The sequence below is a fragment of the Phallusia mammillata genome, chromosome 3 (assembly GCF_965637545.1).
Source record: "Phallusia mammillata chromosome 3, kaPhaMamm4.hap1.1, whole genome shotgun sequence".
NCBI lineage: Eukaryota > Metazoa > Chordata > Ascidiacea > Phlebobranchia > Ascidiidae > Phallusia > Phallusia mammillata.
The window spans coordinates 28252572-28275103 of record NC_137254.1 but is presented as its reverse complement, the minus strand read 5'-3'; the positions used below and the strand labels follow the sequence as shown (position 1 = coordinate 28275103).

Here is a 22532-nt window from a genome sequence, read left to right as displayed (position 1 = left end):
GGTCCAGACACATGTCACACGTCAGTGCTTAATGTAGTCGCCATTCATAAGCTGTCGTGTGCAAAACTCACATTGATCAAAACTTTATTCATTGAAAGTTGAGGAAATGCTTTTTCATATTGCGATGATGCGTCACATCCTCGTGCTTGATAGCTGCTTCGCCATTCAGGAAGTCGTACGCAGATCTTGGCTTGTTTTCATTTTGTCGGATACGTGCATGTGCCGAGAGTGCCGCTAATATTAGTTAGTTGATGAAAGTTTGATGTATTTGAAATTGGTGTGTACGTGTTGCAGAAAACAGACCTTATATTTTTTTTAAAGTGATACAAAAGGTTGCAGGTATTAGAAAAATCTATGATTGTAAATCTGCTAATAGTTACAGTATTGTTTTTTGTTTGGTAGATATTCATTAACCTTGACTGTGATTTTTTTAATTTAATAATGGGCTTTTTCTTACAGACATTACCATTGTGATAATATAATTTTAACATTGTGAGTTATTACCTTGATCATTGTTGCTTTCTACATTTGGAAGTTTACCTAATAAACATGGACACATCATGGCTGGATCAAGAATTGGAAGAGTTGGATCAAGCTGAGAGATTCATTCAAGAAACAATGTCGAACTTTGTCCCAGCAACAAGTAAAGTTTCAGGTATGTTGTTTTTCTTTATTACTTTTAAATGTTTATAGTAATTGCCACATTTAAATGAGACTTAAATTTAGTAAACTGAAAAACATTAACTACATCTATTTTTGAGGTATGATAACTTGATTACTAAATATTTGTTGTTTTGTAGTGTTTAACAACTATATAGTGATTTTGTTTTGATAAAAGTATTTGATTTTACATGCTGATATATTGTTACCATAAACAGTGGTCCAGTCATGTTGATAAACCTATTGTTATTGACACCAGTGGCCTAGATATCGGATAAAACTTGATACAACATCAGGCTATCGGTTCCTGTACAAACATGGTCAAAACTACAGCGCACATAACTTTCATTCACTTAGCTTATTTTGCCCAAGGCTAAGTTGGCATTTACAGGCTCAACTCTTTATTGCAAGATTTGGACGTTGTTAATAGCCGTGGCCACAGTTTACAAAATCGCCCAAGCTGTAATTATCCAGTGTAATTTAATACCACAGCAGTGAGATAGTAAAGATAGCTAAATACTTGGATCAGTAATTGAAAATGTGCACTATATATATTTGATTTGTAAGTAACAGGACAAAATCATAAGATAGGTTTGCTTATACAGCATATAGGCATTAAGTATGGTTAGCTTTGTTGGGTAGTTGAAGTTTGGTTAGTTTAGAATTAGGGATTAGTTGTTACCAGGCGATGGCGCCAAAGATCATTAGCAACGTCATGTTTATCTTGACAAACAGTGTCACTGCTGTCTGTCACTACAACACCCTTGTATGGCGATGAGCAATGTTACGATAGCTTTAGAAGTACGTTGACTCATTAGTCGGTCATCCCTGTCATTAAGCAAAAACGTGACACGTCGGGGGTATGCCATTATGACGTCACAGCGTCTGTAGCATTGCATCCGCTGTGGGTATTTTTACTAAAAATGGAATGTCAATTCCGTTTGCTGTTGCATAGAAATTACCCGCTACGTTTAGGAGCGTGATATGCTGCTAAAGGATGCGCTACTGTTATACTCCCTGTAATAGCAAGCGGCGTCGACCTTTTAAGGACCCAATAAAACTGTCATGTCAAATATCCATCCGCTTCCGCTGGCACAAATCACCATAGGCGGTTTCTAAGTTTGCCCCGTGCCTTTTGTCAGTTATACCACCGCCTGTTTTGCACGAAACCAGTTGGTGAGAATGGAATGGCTTTGTCTTAGGTTAGCTCATCAAAAGCAGCGCAAGGGGTTTATGTTAAGACACTGCGGGTAGCCCTTTTCGCTTGGCTGCTTACAAGTAATTTAATAGCAACGGGTTCTCAGTTCAGCCACCAACGACTGCAAACGGGAGAGTGAAGTACGCGAGAGTTTTTTTTCGCTTTTCAAGACAGGGATGAGGGTGTTTTGCTACTTGGCGCAGTTTGTCGGCCTTTAGCTTTGCCGTATCGAAGGTTAAGAGTCGCTCGCTGAATTGTTTGTGCAACTTTTGGAGAAAGAAGGGTGAAGTGGGTCGTGAGATTCTTTTGCGGTCTCTGAAGGTATTTGCCAAGTTCGCGCTTCCTGCATACTTGTGGTCCCCCACCCGTTGTTGAGAATTTGTGGAACGCATTTTTTGTCTGTACCAGAGGAATGTTATAACATTGCCCGGAACTGAACGTTATACTTTAGGCAAAAGTCGTTGTTTTGAGACTGTATTGAGAAACATGCAATAATACTTTATATTTTCATTTTTATTTATGTGAGACAATTTTTGTACCAAAAAGTCCTAAGACTGAAAAAGCGCCTAAAACTGGGGAGTGTGAAATTGCTGCTTTGCGTGCTAAAAGGGTAAGTTGCCTAATTTCAACGTGATGGAATTTGGCTATGGCGCAAGGTAGCTGAAGGGAGGGAGTGTTTAAATTACATAGCAAGTGGAGTGGAACGGTATGTTGATAGGGTTCCTAAACACTGATTATACAAGGTTTGTGGTGTTTGTGAGGTTTTAGGTTTTTCATTAAATTTTAGACAGACAGAATGACGGTATGTTGTACATTGTGTGTTCATTCAGAGCTTAAAATGTTGCCTGTAAAACAGAATAATTTGTCTGCAAATTTGCCTATGTTTTAGTACTACTTGATTTTTAGGCGAAATCTATACATATATATTCCATGTAAATTTGTTGACTGATTTTGTTACTTACAGGATATTTTTCTAATCTCAGTTACAAGCAGGATTTTTCTAATGTTAAGTTTAACGCTGTTGTTTGAGTTGAGTTGGTATGAGGACTATGAGCGGTGGTGTTTTTCTGTAACAGGAGCCAATAAAACCTGAGTCATTTGAAAGATAAACTATTAGGTGCTTAATGTCCACGCAAGACTGCTATCAAGATCGTAATGGCTTAGTGACGCATTGGCTGCCTTTTAAGACTCCAAGGGTTCCCTGTCACAATGAAGCCCTTTGTGCGTTTCTGACCAACCTCAGTAGCAATTGAAAGGGCAATATTATGATTTATACGCTACCTTTATTGGAGTGCCGTTGGTGATATTTATTTTGACAATTTTCTCTGGTCGTTCAGCTGTCTTGTTAGTGTTTAAACTCGTTTCCGGATTTGTGGTGAACTTGTTTCTCTGTTTGTTAGTTCAAAAAAGACATGGTAAACGTATACTACTTTTCTTTTTTCCTTGTTTAAGGTGAAATAAAAATGGCGAAGTATTTAAATGACATTCGCAAGGCATGTAAATAAAGTTAAAGTTGGTATGTGGCCGAAATCAATCAAACTTTCACTGAAGAATTTTTAACATGGTCTGCTATATATTGTAAGTGTAGTGACAAAACCACAATTGTAACACACTCTTTCCCAAATTCTTGTACTAAGTCCACTAATTTTCCTGTTTTGTAAAATACAAATTTATTCGCCCAAAACTGTTCCGGTTCGCACTCCAAAAAGATGCCTAGAAATTTGTTTTGGGGTTTTCAAAACAGCGATTTGCAAGCTTCCTAAACACAATAAGCCGCTGTATTCGTTTCAATGTGCATGAGCATTCACAACAAACAAAGTATATTTGGAGGTCGAGCGAATTTGGCTAACGTTGTCTTGTTTTGTAAACCAACACGCAAGAGTGAAAAACGTGCCACAAGCGTGTTTCCGTTTTGCTTTGTTCCCATGGTAACTCCAGATCTGCAGGCACCTGTTCCAAGAGCTTTCGTTGCTTGAAACTTTTAACCGTGTTCTGACCACCCTCGCGTAACTGCATGGACGTTTCTTGACGCTGCCATAGAATTGCACGTCCGTTTATCGCCAACGGAAACCACTGTATCGCGTTTTTTGCAGTGCGTTTGTAAAGACGAAAAACTATAGTTACTAAGTTTGCGGGTAAATGCTTTCTTCTAGAAGTTGGTTCTGTTGACCTGCTCTACTGCTGATGGTGGTTAGGTTGTTTAAGATGTGGTAACAATCGAAAGCTTAATTTATTGCAAATGTTTATGTGTGCTTTAGGATTGATTTCCTAATGCTTTAAATCCCTTTAATGGAGTAAATTGGGATGCTTTTAAAACGTGTAAGTTCTTTGAAAGTGGTTGCTTTTTCAGTAAACTTGCTTGTCTAAAGTCGGTTGTTTTTTTAGCCTTTATTGCATACCCAAACAAAGTCTTTACGTGACTGGCTGCATTACGTAGGCTCCGTTTTTGAGATGCATATTCCATCGCAGTTTAGATGTTCTTGTACTGATCAACCGTTGTTACAATTATTCGCTTTATTTAAGAAAATACTTGCAGTTTAGAGTAGCACACACAAAAAAACATGAATGCCAACGTTTCAGGCAACACAAAGTTTCCCGTTATATATTTCCCAGCAACGAAATTTACCGTGAGAAAGTTTCTTTTCAACTCGTTGGCGGTTGCATTGCCTTTGGCACTACCAACCGCTATACCGTACTGTGCCTTATTTAGCAAACCCTATGTTGGGGTCAGATGTCTTCTGTTCATGCTGCATTGGACTTTTTTTAGACACAACGTTTCGCATTTTTGTTTGTAAATTACAAATCATTGATTTTAGAATCAAATTAGTGTGCTAGCACGCAATTAAGGGAACAGTATTCTAATGGATTAGCGGCAAAATGTCTTTTACCGTTGTACTAGATTCGCTGGTGATTACTATTCACGAATATTGACACAAGGGATTAAGTTTTACGGGATTTGTGCTTCGCAATAATCTTGTCACCGCCAGTGGCGTTAATCGCTTTCAAGGCGCGTTTTGTTTGTGTTTCATTCCATGGTTTCTATACAGACAAACTTTCGGTAGCTCGATTGGTGTCTTAAAAGTAGTCAGAGTTTTGCAAATTTCGTTGAGGAAATCCAGTATTGTCAAGGTCTAAGGATGTACTTGTGTACTGGTATATTTGAAGCAGATATCTAATGAGCTTTAGGAGGTCAAGTGTATAGAAGTTTTATCGAATACCTACAAGAGAGAACTGCTTAGACATTTAACTGGAATAATGTTTACAAATCAAACAAGGGAAATTGTTAAAAAGCTTGGTTATTCAAACAGCTATATATATACATTTTATGATATGATCTTTGCTATTATAAGACATTTTGAAAAGACTATGTACGGATCTGTGTGTAAGTTTGATAATGAAAATAACGGCCCCAATAGACGCAAAAAGCGACATGCCTTATTTTTCAAACGTTTCTTCTATTTGGGCCGTTATTTTCATCATTAAAGGTGATTTTAGATCTGTGGTAAAGATATGTAACTGGGGAAGTAACACTTTAAGTATGGATAACTTTTCAGCCTTTCCGTTTAACTGAAGAAAACATGCGCAAATCAAACCTTATTTACATATAACACTGAATGAACCCGAGTGATATACCCAGGGTTGCTATCGACGTGCACCATTAAATAAGGACAGCCTAAAAAATTAAATTTTCTTACCAAACGAAACAAAGATTTTTGGACACATCTTTGCATTGATACGAACCATGACATATCACATGCGAATTTTTGGCGAGAAACAATCTGTTCCAGCAACTCCTTGTTTGTTAAAAATACTTCGTGCATCTCACGACAGCATAGGTCTAGGTGTACTTTTACTTGTAGCAGGGATTTGACTTGTGTTTGTTAAAAAATAAGACAAAATAAGGACGTAAGTCAAAAAGAAGGACATTTCTTAGAAATAAGGACAATACATTTTTCTAAGACATTGTCCTTCAAAATAAGGACAAATCTTAGAAATAAGGACGGTATGGCAACCCTGGATATACCGCTTTGTGCGGTCATGGACTATGAAATTTGTTATTAGAATGCCACATGCATATGCTAAGGAGAATTCTTTTTCACTTTACCCTAACCGTAACGGGTAATAAAGCGAGTATCATTTGCATTCAACACTTTATTAAATCAAATAAAGGCGGTGTGTCCATGTCAATAATGCACACTCATGCCAACGTATATACGTAAACCAACAATTTTCTTCTGCTGTGCCCTCTCACGTTTTAAAGGAACCTCTCAATCGGCATGGAGTAATTAAGTTATGTCTTCAGATCAGCCCTGTTCGTCAAATTCATTTCCTATTCACGCAATGGTGATTTACAGTTGTTTATGCTGACCGATGTTTCGTCTTGAGTTGACCTATGCTCAGCGCAATTCGCTAATTACTTTGGACAGCTGACTGCAGTTGTCGCGCCTTTGCGAGTCGTTAACTGCAGTCATTGTAGAATTTATAGCGTTTAAGATGCGTGTCAGCATTTAGGAGGCTATAGTTCGATGTGGTACATTCTTTGCAGCGTGCTTGCTTTCTGTAACCGTATAGTGTTTGAGTTGAGTTTATTTCGCTAGAAGGAATTGTAGAACTACAATCGCACTATAATAATCACCAAGCTGGAAATTGCTGCGCAACGTTTGGACGGTATTAAGAGAGAAATAGTAAAAGACAAAATCAGTGGATAGGTGATAAACGCGCTGCAGTTAAACCTTCACTAAAAGGCGTTTCGTGGCTGGGCTTTGCATTTCAGGATGCGGTTAGCGCATAAGGAAATCGTAACGCTAGTGGAACCAGTCAAGTTGGTTAAGGAAAGAGGGTAGGGAGACAGAAAGAGAAACCTTGTCGGATATTGGATAGTTTAAGCGTCGGAAGCACGGATGCAAATGAAACTGAGTGACGGTAGAACATATGTTACGTCGTAATATCTTCAACTCCAACACCTTTTATAGAACAACATTTTTGCGTTTACTCGTGTAAGGTGTTCTGGCAAAGTCAGTTCTGTACTAAATTTTTGACGGCCAATTTAGTTGACTTCATGATGGTAAAACAATCAGAGTGCCGTTTAAATACATTCCTAGGGTAGAAACATTTGTACGCTGCGTTTGTCCGTTTCAAAAAAATATATCCCGTTTAAGGAAATATGATCATCGACAGTATTAACGTCTAAATAATGTTTTTGGTTTCACAAAGGAAAACCATCATTAACTTCCCGATCACGTCATCGAAAGTCATTAAATTTAGTGTGCAGCAAGTTAGCAAAATCCCAAATTAGTCGATGCACAGTTTGATGACGGATTTGTCTTCCGCGCGGGGCAACAGCTTGACAGTCAACAATAATGGCGGTTTTGAGCGTTATGCGCAAACAGACGATAATCTTCTAAACACAGATAAAGTTACAGGGCAACGGCCGGGACGTGATAGCTTCTTAGACCACAAAGTTGCAAGGTCTGTAACCCGACTGTCGATGCAGACATTGTGTTAAGGCTACGGCAACTTTAAGTTAATCTATCGATAGTTAAGTTCTGCTTGTCTTTTTTAATTATTTTTTTTGCAACTATTTTGTTGGAATGGTTTTGCATCATAACTGGTTTATGTAACGCTTGCGAGTAACAAAAAATGCTTAGTTTTACAGTTCTAACATGGTACAACGTTACTTTTCAACGTTTGAAAATTAGAAAATTATTGTAGAAATGTCGGTTATGTTTCGTTTTGTGGAATAGGCTTGTTCAATGAGATGTCATATTTTAGTAATATCACCTATATATCTTGTAAGTGTGTTTGGTAATGTCAAGCAGCGTATACATAACTGGAAAAAAGCAGAATTCTTATATAATATGTACGGTCTAAAAAATGCCTTTGTTTTTAAGGCCATGCAAGTGTTTCCCTAAATTACCGCTACAGCGAAACAGGAGCAGTTGTTTTTGAACTAATTTACAAAGCTTTTCGCAAGTACAGGATTACTGTAATGCGCGTCCTAAGATTGCTTGAGCATATTTGGTGAGCGAACAGAGGACCGCCTAATTCCGCCTATCATCCTTTCAGGCGCCTGTAACAGACAAGGCAGTTCGTAATAGCTTGAGAGAACGGGTTTCTTGTTTTTGAAAGTTGATGCGCCGTGAAATAACCGCATCTGTTTACTGTGGCACCTTAATCTTTTTACGGTTTTGCTGGGTTGACTTTTAAACTGTGCACGCATTGTTGCTGTTCAAATACGAGCGGGAAAAAGAAGAAACAGTTCTCGTGCAAATTTTTCTTTTGCCAAACGAATTAAATCTAACTCAATTTAATGGTTAAATTATTGCATTTGTTTTGCTTTTGCCAAAAAGTTAGAATTTGCTTATTATGTTTATGCCTTCCTCCTTCGGCTTTAAACAAATAGAATCCAGTTAACGAAAACGCCAAACAAAATATCATTCAAATTAATATAAGGCCAACTTGTCCCAAAAGATGGTAGATATGTAAATTTTAAATCGCCTATTTTATGTTTATATGTACTAGATACGGTACTGAGCTCTTAACCACAACTATTGTACGGTTGATCTTAGTGATAAGGCCAAGAAACGAATTATTACCTTGACCCAAAATATGTTTGCAAAGTGAATTGTCACTTTGGCAAAACAATATCAATGTCCCAGGCATTGACAACCAATAGAAGCAGTTGCTTTGTTAACGCAACCGGCGTATAGACCGTAGGGATTTTAACCACCCGGTAAACTTATCGTTGTTTTGACACGCCGAATATTCTGTTTCAAAGCACACCGCGGTCTTGCTTCACTACATATTGCGCCACGATAGAACATTCGTCCAGTTGATGTGAGAAATGACTTGAGGTCGCAGGTGCGGTGACATTTCGAGCATTTTAAACAGCGCTAAGCCGTAGATGGCTTTCCCGACTTTTTCGGGTCACTGGCACAGTTTACAGGCCAGTCACTGGTTCGGCTGTTGCCCAGTTTGGCTGGTGTTGGATAGGTTAAATTTTAACCATTCCTTTTTTGAGTGGGCGTCGCTAACTATGTTTTAAATGACAATGCGGTTATCGTGGAAAACCGCTTGTTTGAACAAGGAAGAGTTTTTCAGGTGTCTCGCGACTTTTCTGTTAAGTGTTTTCCTTTGTGGAATTCTAAGAGGTTTCTTTGCAAAGTTGCTTGGGATAGGATCAGAAGTATGATCAAAAACGAAAGTGGACGTATTTTACATCGCTTGATATCAGTATTTAAAAGATAGTTGGCCTTCTGAGGGTCATTTAGTTCATCTAGTGTCAGAAAAAGTATAAAATTGTTCGGAATAATGTTGGATTGCTAGCAATGAGCATTTGCACAGAAAATGACCAAATGTACATGAGGCATTACAATATTAAACGAAATTGTTTGTCAGTATCGGTATATCAAACCTTAATCGGTAGTAAAGCAAAAAATGTCAATAATTGCAAAGCCACAAATCACTACTAACGCGTTTTTGTCAGTTGCAGCAGAAAAGAACCAAATAGGGCACTTATATCTAAAAATAATCATTAGTAAATGCGTTTCCCACCTAAAATACCTTCCTTTTCCGGGTCGCCTAGGTCTGTGGTTCTCAGAACGCGTCTAAATTTTGACGTATGACTAAAACGTCATATATTACGTCACAAAAAGCACGCGACGTTCTAAACTATGTAGGTTTTTGCGTAGGCAGATGATAATTTCCAATCGGTAATGGTTTACAGGTTTCCAATTTTTAGTAAATTGTACTGCTGTCAATTGAGTTGTTTTAAATAGGTCGTTTTTTTAGAACGCACGTGATCACGATATAATAAGAGCTAGTATTTAATGTGCACCTTTTTTGCTTATTCGCATTTGAGGACATTGATTTCGCTTTAGCATGAAGATAATAATGCCAGAAATGAATATCGGCAACAACAGTATGTATACAGTTGATAAACTTTGGTGGCTATGGTAATGTCCTATTCTCATTTGCAGGTTGATTTTGGTATGTAATTTGTGTGAACATCAAAGCATTGGGCACTTACGGTCACTTAAAAGTTTAAACCGAACTTTGTTGAATGCGTATAATCCTTTGCGTTTTATTATGTAGCAAAAACTAATTAAGACACAGCGACCTATTTATTGCAGAAAAGATCTTCACCAGTACCAGTAGCTATAGGCTTATGACAACACCTATGTGATAGAGCTTTTCTTTGTTAGTTATAAAAGTGTACCACATCAGTTTTGTTTAACAATATGAACATGTGTTAACGTGATTGTGCTGCAGTTGCTTATCTTATTTAAACTTTTTAAATCGAACATCAATTATATACCGCCGTCAGCACATATCAGTTGACATGGCCATCGACAAAAAACCGTTCCATTCAGTTTTATTGTCATTTAACTTTCGTCAGAAGTCCTTATACTTTAGTCCTGTATTCAAAACGACTATTTATTGCAACAAGCAAATGATTTACCACGCAGGCGCCGCACGTTTTCACTTGTCTACCCGCCTCTTCCGGAAAGAGTTTTGGCCAAGCTCAGAGCGCTGATTAAACGCATTGCGTTCATCGTTGTGCTTGTTTTAAAGGACTGAGACAATTTAATTGTTTATGCTGGATGAAAATTCAATAACAGTCGTGGTACCTTTCCCGTTGTCTGGATTTTTAGAAGCCTTGCAGTTTCTATTGATGAGATGGTCATGGTTGTCATATAATTTGTTGCATGGTTCGTAATGAGACTGCGTAATGTGTTTAATTAGTGACCGGTGGTACATATAAAAGAAAATAGTTGTACAGAATTTTATCCGTATTTATTTGTACTATGATGCAAGAAACCTTAGTTTAAGTGAAAGCCAATACAGTGTAGCGTACATGCAAGGATTGAGTTATGTAGAAAAGAACGAGTCATTTTAAAGGCAGCCTTTAACTCATACACAAGTTATAATAGCAAAAAATTGCATAAGTTACCTACCACAGCTAATTAATGTTTCATGCCTTAGGTGACAACCAAAACGTACACCTTAGCATTAGTGAAATTATTTATCACGTGACTGGACCACAGCTAATTTGCATACAACGGCCGGATAACACGTCACACTGGGTCTGAGGAGCCACTATGCTCAAGTTCAAGGTGGGCAAAATAATTTTTAACCTTTGACTTATCTCTCTTTCAGCTACTGTTTTGCCGGCGACTGCTCCTAAACCGGTTAAAACTGCAACAGCCACTGCTTCAAGCCAGGTAGGTTTTTGGGTTCGTAAGTTGTAACTCAAACACAGGTTTGTTTTTTAACGCATTCGGTCAAAATTTGACTTTACAACGTGACTTGATGATATAAAAATAAGAAATCAATTTGCAATTTAATTGTCAATCACATAAGCAATAAAGTCATAAAATTTGTATTTACGCAGGCTATTTAATGAGAGAACAGTTTTGTCCTTTTTTATTTCATTGTGAAATGTAAATTCTTGTCATCACTATTCCCAAGCATTTAATCGCCAGTGATATTTCCAAAGTTACATTTAGTAAAGTAGAATTGACGCCCGTACGTTTATGCTTGCAAAAACTTTGACACAACTTGCATGAAAATAACTAATAAGCACAACAGAAAGTATGTTCTGATCGTCTGGTCTGTGTTTAGAGCTGATTTCAACGTAACTGGATATGATGCTTTAGGTATTTTGAACTTTATTTGTTAGGTTAATATATTGCCTCAAACCACACCTATATTTACTTTTCTATCTTACATCGAATACTCTTTAACGTGTATCTATTCTATACACGCTTAGTTTATTAAGCTGGGCCGAAACACTAACGTTTTTTGTTGAAGAATGTAAATTCTACAAAACGGTTTGTCTTGTGTTTAAATTCTAAGAGGAACTTTTTTGTTTATTCTTTTGAGATCCCACGTGTTTTTGCACCCATGTCATAGCGATGTATGCTCTTTTGCGACTCTAAGTGGCTGAAAACAACAAATTTTAGTCCACTTGGGACTGCGCTTAAGTAGACCCAAATAACATTCTGGTTATGGCAACATAGCGTAACATTAGACGAGCTTTTCCATTGTGTCGGCAAAATCACAATCTTACCGTGAACAATCTACTTTTCATTTTTCAAACCACCAGAGCACTTTTAGTGGCAATACAGTTGATCATAAAACGTTGAAGCCTGTTGGAAATCGACATGTCAAGGCCCTGTCAATAAAACTTTAATTTATATTATTGCTGCCTTTGAATAGACCTGCCTTTCTAACTGATGGTTGTTCAGTCTCAATTGGAGGTTGATGTAATGTGAACTTGCTGACGTCAAAATTACGCTGTAATTTATTTTGTGACGTAGGTTTCGATTACGTCACCAAATTGTCGTTGCATAGCTTGACATTTATGACTTAATGAAAAAAACGTGGAAAGGCACTAAGGGTGTCGACATTAACCTTCTGGTGCCTTTTAAGTCGCGTTTGCAATTAAATTGTTCAGTCATGTAGTTTTTAATTGAGCTAGCGCTAACTTTATGTTCAGTAAGTCATGCTTATGTTTACTATATTAATACATTTATATCTAGATAGTATAGATACTATTGAGCAGTAAGAATAGTGACCAATTGGTAATTACTCCCGAAGGGGTAATTTTAACAATTTTCGGGGGGTAATAACTTTGTTATTATCATTATTTAGTTTCGTGACGTCATCCTTTTGTGATGTCACAGTTGGAAATTTTAGTTTTTTGAAAACCGGGTAAATTAAAGCACTAAGCTAAAAGTATTGTGACGTTTCTTACCATTATTCTGACGGAACGCATAATTCTGACGTATTACATACCAACGTGCTTTGTAGGTGCCAAGGGTGAAACGCTTTTCTAGAACGTTTTTTCCTTGAAAAACCTGCGGTTTGGGTTTGACTTAATATGGCATAGGGGCGGTAAGTCGGCTGCCAAAATTATACGGACCGAACGGCAAGCAACGCATACGTCATTAGCCTTCGTAGCAGCTTGCCGCAAAAATGCGCACTTTTTTTTTCGACCGTGCGCGCTTCGAATCGATAATAGCCAAGTATGGGCTTCGCTTCGCTCCTTATAAGGGGCGTCGACGCTGGCACGCTGCTTCTGACTTTTTTGAGTGTCGATTTCAGCTAATGGCGCGAGAGGCGAAGTGAGAACAGCTCTAGCTAGCTAGTTTGCTTGCTTCTGCTAACAGCGGCTGTGTCGAAACAGCTGTGTAATGTTTCGTTAACGCATGTGCTACCATCATTGTTTCAAGTTTTCATGTAGTGAATAGTGATAGAGTATAACACAGGAAAGGCGAATTTCTGAATAGAGGTTGTTTACGTTTAAAACAATAGGTATTGTGTTGCGACAATACGTCAAATAGTAAGTTTACAGCGGTTTGACAAATCAACCGCTATTTATGTATTAAGGTAGTTAAAACTTACCAGTCAAAAGTATAAGTTCGTAAATTTATTAGGTTTAGATTTGTACTGTAGGTAGGTTTTAGACTGAGCTTGTAATACACTGGGTATGTCTAATGTAAACAGCACAGGCATTTAAGCCTAAACATACCACATAAAACATGTTGTATATTTAGCCATTGGTATTCCTTATATACCTTAACAAACAGTCTTATTAAGACCCATGGGTATTACTCATGCTTTATACGTGCCGAAACGCGGATATGATTGCATTTAAAGCCGTTCACGTACGCTTAAGAATATTAGATCAATAAGGAATAGATATATAGCAGGAGCGGCTCGCGCCTAAAACTACTGAGGGTGTTGCTCCTAGTTTTTAGAGTTTATGTAACATAAAAACTGCCAATATATAGAAAAGTCACATTCCTAGTTAGCAATTGTTATTGTAGAAAAGCAAACAATACAAATATTCATTGTGACGTCATTTTCGTCATGCATTAATTATCTTGAGTGTAAACAACAGACGGTATCATTTGTGTATTTTGTTTAATTGCACGGCGACGAACTAAATTCAACGCATGAAGTGATAATGTGGCACAAAACATCTATCAGATAGGCTTCCTATCAAGAATTCTACTAAGGCCCAGCGAAGCAGTTTGTTTACAAGCAACTAATGGCTAAGAAATTGTAGCAGGTTGGGCACAGTGTTTTTTGGTTCAATGGTTTTGTATAGAATTTGCTAAAGATCCCAAAACCCTTGTTAGGTTTCCATTTAAGGTCAGCAGTGCGCAAATCAAGGGTGTTACTGGTCGGTTTAGGTTTAGCATTGAATAATGACCAGGGCTTGCAGTGAAGATTTCACTTTTATGGGGTATGGAAGTGTTATAATTTCAGACGCATTTGAGTCTAGTTCTGCATAACCTTTCGTGTCTCAATTCGTTTTCAGTTAGAACTGGTTAATATAATAGAATACAGGAGAAATATAAAATCTCTATTTTGGAGAAGAGGGTAGAAAAGATAGGGAAAGGGGTACTTAATAGGAATCATTATTTTGGTTGATTTCAGTTTAACCCAGTGTTTTAGAAAATTTTACCATTAGACTCTACAACTAAACAGCTTGACAATGTACAATAACGTTTTACCAATTTGCGCCAAATACAAGTACATTTCCACCTGTACATTACAACTTGATGTGGACCATCGTGTTGTTACATAACAGCAGTGGTTGTGCCGGTTTTATCATCGCAGTTTCCCATTTGACAAACACCCTAGTCAGTTTGTCATTCTACCCGATGACTAAACGACTACTTCCTGTCATAAAGACCATACCTGTACTCTATTACTAGCTTTGTTACGTGTAACATGTACACCATTTGTTAGCAGCCGGTTTTTATCTGTTACCATGTCAATTCAGGTCACTAGTTCAATGCCCAAGGCTGAAAGCGAAGTAGATAAACTGACCAATCAGCTAATCGTTGGCCTTAGCAACGGCGACAGTAAAAAGACCAACGACCAATACCAGGAGTACAATCTCCCGCCACCACCAGATCTGGACGACTTTCTAGTTGCACAGGTAAGCTGCTGTTATGTGTTGAAAGTAAACTCAATGAATATTGCGTTAAAGACGAAGAAGTTATTGTGTATAGACCGTATACATGATGATGCGTTATGGATCATACTTGTAAAAAACTAGGCTATACGTTGGGTGCTTATATCCAACACTGTTATTAATATCAGTAACCGTTATGAAGTATTAATGTTTATGCATATCATACTCGTTTGAAATCGTACTAAGGTCGCCCTACTGTTTTGTAACTTTTGCTTTACAACCCGGTTTAGTCATGTCGTTTGACCCAACGTGGCAGCTTGTCTGTTTAATGCGTTTTTTGCCCTTACGTTTTTATGGACGTCCGTGAAAGGTTGAAGTAACTTTTTGCAGCAAATCTCGGTTTCGCGGAAGCAGGCATAAAATATCTCTTTTCCAAATACATGATCGTTACTAGGTTCTTAGAAGTAGGTCGTAAAAATGAAATATGCAAAAACATGCCTAACTGTCTTTATTAAGTTGAGGTTCTGTAAAGCGCGTATAAAAGAGACGTAACTTTACTTGGATCCAAGGTTGTAAGTGGGTTCGAAATTTGGTCTAAAACCAGAAAAGATAAGCCAGAAACCCGCCAGAAACCCGATTTTTTCAAACCTCGAATTAGGCCAATCATTCTATTTCACACACCAGCCGTATATTTTCTCATTAATATGCATTTATTTTTGCAGCCACCTCCGCCAAAACCTGTGGTAAACGGTTCAGCTAAGTCTCCTGTCGTAAAGCACAGCGAAGACTTTCCAAAACCGCCAACTCCAACATATATACAGGTAAGGTTGTCTACAAAGCTTATGTTATTTTAGCGATTGCAGATATTGGCATTTTTCTAACACACCGAACAAGAAGCCTTTTATTGATCTTCACGTTGTTTAACAGTTTCACAAGCATGGCGTTGTTTGCAAAATGATTTATTTGGTGGATTTTATATTTTCCACAAGTAACAAAACGCTTTAAGGATTCACAATCAAGTTTAAGTACAATAAACCTAGGTTATAAATCCAGGTCCGTTTGGACCAAAAAGTGTGTCCGGATTAACCGATGTCGATTAGTTCAAGCCTTACACATTACAAATCATTTGTACCTCAAGTTTTTCCGAATTAGGCGAAAATCCAGTTTAACCGCGCTTTACAGTAGTAGCATTGTTTTAAATTATCGGTATCGCGGCTTTTAACTCAATTTCCTTCCGACCAAAGTTTGGCAGCAAAGCAAAATCAAAGTGCGCGCATGCCCAAGGGTATCTTAACTTTAAAGCACCGAACACTCGGACATCAGATAAAGCAATATTTTACGACTTTGCCTGATAGATCGTGACACGTAAAAGTCATTTGATGCAGCATGACGATATTGATTCATGGTGCAACGCGCTAAGGCAATGTCATGTCCGATGTACATGATATGACGAGTTCAACAATATGACAAAACGTCATTATGTATTGATTTGCATTGCATTGGCTGTTACTAGCCGATGTTGTTTGTTGTGGCAAATTTTTAGAAAAAATACTCAAACATTAACAGTTGTAGATAATATGTGCTTGTACAGACGATTATAATTGCCGGCAATCATACAAAACTAAATCTTTTTAGTAAACTAAAATCAGTCTTTCAGAACGCTTCAGTTCTGTGTGGTAACAGTTACTCTTTGAAAAATAAATTTACCCAAAATTTACCCTAATTTACCCAGTTAACATCGATGGCTAAGAATCTAAAAACGTTACTTTACACATTACTCCGTTCGTCATTTGATGTTTCCAACTTGTAAACACTTTACTATATAGCAACTGCAAAATCTGTTGCTTCGTGCAGACGTCATGCACAGGTTATAATGACGTCACACTGACCTTTTTGTTTTCTCCAGGAACAACCTGCACCCCCACCAGTCGTGATGTCGAAACCAGCACCCCCTCCTGTCCTTCCAAAACCTTCCAGGTCTGCCCCACTCAAGGCAACCCATACTGGAGTCAACTCCGTATCATTTGTAAGTTTTGTGTAAACATGTTAATAAGGTTGCAATTAATTTTGGCTTCTGACTTAGGTCGGGTTCGAACTTATACCCTCGGGTTCCGGCCTATTTAAAACTCCGAACTGCTTTAAACACTAAACCAGTGGTTCTCAACCAGTGGGCCATGGCAGCATTTTGATTGGGCCACAGACCAACCAAATAGAAAGCTTTTTTTAAGAATTTACTTTCATTTGTATCACTACACTCAATTTTACAAGAATAGTGGCTTGGGGAGGAATTGAGAGGGAATATTTTTGTTTTGTTTTTTGTTCTGAACCTATTTTATAGTTGATTTCTTTCTATCTTAAAAATTTACTGGGCCACAGAATTTTTTTGCAATGGAAGTGGGCCACGAAAGAAAAAAGGTTGAGAACCACTGCACTAAACGTATACGAGTATTTCAGTTAAAGTGTGGGTTGGTTTCTTTTCAGCAAATTAACAAGCCTTCATCAAAGCCGCCTTCCACTGAACGTCCAGCGGTTGGACCCGGCTCCGAGTCAAAGGAAGCAAAGAAAAAAGCTGAAGATGAACTCGATTATATTACCAAGACCCTGCTCGACAACTTGGATAACCCATCGGTACGACTTGTGTAAAATGCTTCCTTTATGTTTATCAATGCGGTTGCCAAGATACAAATACACATGTGTGGGTAATAAATAAAGGGTCTCCATTCTAGTTCGTTTTTTTGCTTCTTTTTGTGTCAGACGCTATTTGGTTCCACCCATTTGTTCAATAAAAAGTGCTTCAAACTTATTTGAATTTACACACTTGATGGTCAGTTATTACGCATCCCTAAAGGGACACTTTTTTGTCTAACGCTGGTTTGTTCCACCCATTTGGTCAATAAAGAGTGCTTCAAATTTCTTTAAATTAACACACATGACTGTCAGTTATTCGAAGTTGGTCCTCCCAAAGTTTGACCTCTAATGACCTCAATTTTGGATCGGTATACAAATCTAACATGTAGTATTTTTACACCACAGGACAAAGACATGTATGGATTCTGCGCCAAATGCAATAAGATCGTAGAAGGGGAGAAGGTCGGGTGTACAGCGATGGACCAAGTTTACCACATTGAGTGTTTCACCTGCACCAGCTGCAGTAAGTTTCCTTTGCTTATGAAAGTGTTGAAACTAACAAAATCTAAAGGTTTTTTAAGCCGAATGCATCCAAAGAAAATTGGTTCTCGTTAAGTAGTGTATCGTTAAATTGAATGTACCAATTGTTTTAAAGACCTATTTTGATCACAATTTAATTGCTTTTAATCACCTTGTTGATTTCAAATGCGTATTTTATTACAAACTTTTGGCATAGGCTATTAGAGTGTTTTGCAAACCTTTTTGGAAATCGAACTGTTCACTTACAAAAAGCAACATTTTATTTGCAATAACGGGTTGAATTAGTTATATTTATAGATTCCGGTTGCATTCAGTGGTGGCAACAAAACTAACAATTCGTTTTTTCACAGGTAATCCTTTGCATGGAGAGCAATTCTTTGCGATTGGCAATAAGCCATGGTGTCAGCCATGTTACGTTCAGTCACTGGATAAATGTGCTGTATGTCAAGCCCCTATCACTGAAAGGGTGAGTTTATGTTACCACTGCATGAGCTTACATAAAATTGTCAGCACATACATTCATGCATTTTAGTGTTTTTACGTTTTGTGATGCATTTTAGTGTTTTTGCAACAATGGACGATTATTCACATCCAAACAATAGAAAAGAGACAAAACAATGTTTCTGTTGCTAAGATAATATGTGTATGCGTTTATATCCAAAAGTCAATATTTAAAAATATGTGCATTTGATATGGTACATGCCATTTCGGTCAGTTTTTTTCCTTTATGCCTTTGGTCAAAACAGAGATAGAGAATAGATTGAATTCGAATATCCAATGCATATCTGTTGTAATTGTATTGCAGTTACTATAGTATGTGTGGAAAATAGTTAAATACGACTAAAACATTTGGCAATGTAAACGTAAACAGAAACGTCTTCTTTCCAATTTCTTGATGTTAAAAAATGTCAAATTTTGAAATCAAATTTTAAACTTACCTTAATCAATCTTGTCCATATAGATTCTCCGTGCAACAGGTAAAGCTTACCACCCCGCCTGCTTTACATGTATGGCTTGTGGCAAAAGCTTGGATGGGATTCCATTCACTGTTGATGACAACAAAGACATATATTGTGTGGAAGATTATCACAAGTAAGTTTACCATCGCTGGTTAACGTTTAAACGCTGACAGTAACCTTATATTAGTAGTAGACGACACGACACGCTTTACAAAGTAATTCCCGAGGCGAGAGATTTGATATTTTAGTATGTGCGTAGATTTAAAAGAGTTTAAAAAACTTTTTAGGCATTGAAACAATAGATTTTATATGTTGAATATACACTTTCATAGCCGTCAAATGGTTCTTAAAGATCCTTAAATGTACTGTTCTCAAAATATTACACGCCAAACGCATATAGCTATAAATAACATTATCTATAAAGGTGGGGATTTTATTGTAAAAGACAGCGAATTTTACCGAGGACTTATTATTATAACGGGTTATCAATACACAAAATATCATATGCGAAATATCTTATTACAAGTAACATTAGAATTTACCTTCGTATTTTGAAGGAAATACGCCCCACGTTGTTCAGTGTGCGATGATTTGATTATGCCCGAACCTGGCAAGGAAGAAACAGTTCGAATTGTGGCACTCGACAGAAGCTTCCATGTCCACTGCTATAAATGCGAGGTAAGAATTCTTTTTTATCAATAGATTGCGTAAAATCAGTGCTCCGTATTTTAGCTGCACAGTCGTTAGGGCATTTCTATGTGTTATGCTGGGTTTATAAGTTACACATAAATTTTTGCCTTGTATTTACGGATTTGGTTAAAAACCCAAAATAGATTGAGCATTTCTGCTTTGCTTTACAAGTGTGTCAAATTAGTCGTGGCATCAAAAACAACAAGAAAATCAGGACGACCTCATTTGACCATTAGCAAGTGCTCTTGTCTGTAGTAATTACGTGGTACCACTTGGCCTATTTTCAAACGCTTTGCTCCCCTTTTTCTATTGTTAAAGACAGGAGCATCTAATTTACAGGGTGAGTTTTTTTTTTCAGCTGTGCAGCGTCCGTCTGACGTCGGAGAAAGACGGAAACGGGTGTTTCCCCCTCGACAACCGCATTCTGTGCAAAGACTGCAACGTGCGTCTCGTTCAGCGACTCTCAGCGTGAGAAATACCCCCGAGAAAGTGGATTTTTTCAAGACGACGTACGGCCATTTTTCGACATAAACCCCTATGTGCTACTCCCACCAGCACACACCGCTGCCAATTACATCCAAAGACGTTATGCTTGTAAATATACTATGCTTAGCGCTGCCATATGGCAGAAATCCAGTGCGTACATTGGACACTGGTGGCGCTATGGTTACATTTTGCCAGCTTGTGCGCATATTCAAGCTTTTGTTCAAGCCTATGTACCACCATTTGTATGTAAATAACATGCTAACTGGCCACTAAATGTCGCCAAATCCTCGCGTATTTTTTCGTACTGCACCATCACATGTACTTAGGACCTGTTGAACAAGTGCCGTAGTTGTGTATAGCGCATGTGGTGCTTTTCCAACACTGGTACACTTCTTAAGTATATGAAACCTTTTCATACAAAGGTACGCACCCTTGGCCAAGTTTACCCTTTATAAACGACGTACATAGTGTTAAGACCTATAAACTACATCAACTTGATACTAGAAGTGAAAATCCTTATTTGCTAAACAACCATTCTTGGCACTTAACTTTCTATTTTACCAATCAAAATTTTCTTCATTGCAAACATTTGTTTCAATGTTCATGTTTTTAACCTTTTAAATTTTATTGTTTAAGTATTGATTAACTTTTAAACTAATGCCAGCTAATTTTAATCACCGCAAAAACAGTTTGTTATATCTAACAAGGCAAAACAGTTCTATATCAACGTTCAACGCCCCTTTGCTAGCACGATAGAGCTGTTTGTCTTTGCCTGTGTTTGCGATTACAAGACAAAGCCCACGCTTTAGATCTCGTTGAACCCCACTTCAGTACGCTAAAATCAACAATACGACCTTGAACGACAGTCCCATAACAAAACCCTACTATTCCCTCTTGTATTTATAGCGCAAAGCCACAGCATTGATATCCCCTCTCTAGTTGCTATGGTGTCTTTACGTAAAAATTTCCTACTACATTGATGTTTCAAAACACTTATTCAATGACCTTCCTTGAAATGAAAGGGGGTGTGATAGAGTTCGGGTGTGTCGAAATTTGATCAGCCATTCACCCTTTGGGGCCCAAATACCATAGTTGTTTACTCTTGGCGGGTTGACCTTACCATGCTTCCAGCTTATGGTGTGATGTGTGGCCACCGTATTGGGCAAACGGATTCACGCATTGTTCGGGGTGTACAAACACGGCGTGGTCCACGTGTGTTTGGCCACGGTGGAAACCAAATACGTCTTACTATGAAATAAAACAACCCCTGGGAAGCCATTCTTCGCCTTAATTCAACCGTTAAAAAACACCCCACTGCCTGTAGGACACGGATAAATCTTGCAATTTTTAACCCTAACCCTAAAAAATTAAAAAACTTGGACAATGATTAGGCTTAAAAGTACAGCTTTCTCGAACGTTTTGTGCAGTTGTTTCACTTTACTGTTTCATGCTGCATAGCGTCAAAAGTCAAAAGGCGCATTGCTAAAACACAAGCATATGTGCAAACTGCCAACAGTCTACAATCGGAAAACCGCAAATTTTGATAAACCGTCAACTTCAGTCATTTTGTCGCCCACTCTCAAGCAGTCTGTTGGGGCTGGTATCTTCTTAGCGTGTGGTTGCAAATGCGCACTTATCTGGCTGTTTTACGTCGTATGTCCAATTCTAAGCCTTTCCCTGGCTTCATTTAAACTGTACAGTCCCTGTTCAGATCGCTACAGCAACTTGGTGTGAAAATAATTTGCAAAATCATAATTTGTCTTGCGTGATTATACGTTGATTATTATCTATTGTACTTTTTCGCACTCATTTTAACTCTTTTTGCGTAATACCACCCGCTGAATTATTTGCATTGTGATTTTCGCTTTTATTCAAATCGAATTTGGTGTTTTTTTAGCTCACTACCGCGGCCGCTCTCGAAAAGTTTCAGTGCCAATGAGCATATATGTGTATTGTGACGAACATTGTCATTGTGTTTTTCGCGCTATGTACCGCGCTATAAAATAAATTCTGTAGAAGCTTTTTCACGACTGTATCTTATTGTACTAGTTCCACAAGGTATTAAGTCTATAAGGTCAATATCTACTTGGGAAATCCTCACGTCAACATATTCCCCTCATGGGATTTCCAGGTCATGAGATCTTTATTGAGAAGGTAACGACCGCATTTTTAGCAGTTGGTCGTGATTCAGCAGTTTCTATAAAGTGTTCCGCAAATACTACTAAAAGTTTTGCAAGTCATAGTTCCCGTTTTGATTTTGACGGGAAGTCAAAACGAACTTTAGTATTATTTCAGGTGGAGCTATTACAAAAAGAGGGGTAAGTGGCTGTCTAAACTAGTTAAACTCGAAACGCGTAAATCCAAAAATCGTAGAGGCGTGGAACTTTCGCCATTGTTGCACCAGCCAAAATCGACCTCGAATTTCTCTCTAGTTAGA

General features: G+C 37.9%; 1 protein-coding gene across 2 annotated transcripts; it reads left to right on the top strand.

Annotated features, from left to right (window-relative positions):
• The first annotated feature begins 463 nt into the window (after nt 1–463).
• Nucleotides 464–22118, top strand: LOC145220676 (lipoma-preferred partner homolog). 2 transcript variants are annotated; one of them, XM_080087901.1, is made up of 11 exons: nt 464–655; nt 11018–11082; nt 14658–14816; nt 15515–15613; nt 16699–16818; nt 17274–17420; nt 17826–17943; nt 18311–18426; nt 18922–19052; nt 19477–19597; nt 19968–22118. In XM_080087901.1, the coding sequence occupies exons 1-11, from the start codon at nt 550–552 to the stop codon at nt 20079–20081; spliced, it is 1296 nt and encodes a 431-aa protein (XP_079944027.1). In that variant the 5' UTR covers nt 464–549; the 3' UTR covers nt 20082–22118. The 2 variants fall into 2 exon arrangements, with proteins under 2 accessions (XP_079944027.1, XP_079944029.1); XM_080087903.1 differs by lacking the exons at nt 464–655; nt 11018–11082 and adding an exon at nt 10825–10974.
• The last annotated feature ends 414 nt before the right edge of the window (nt 22119–22532 follow it).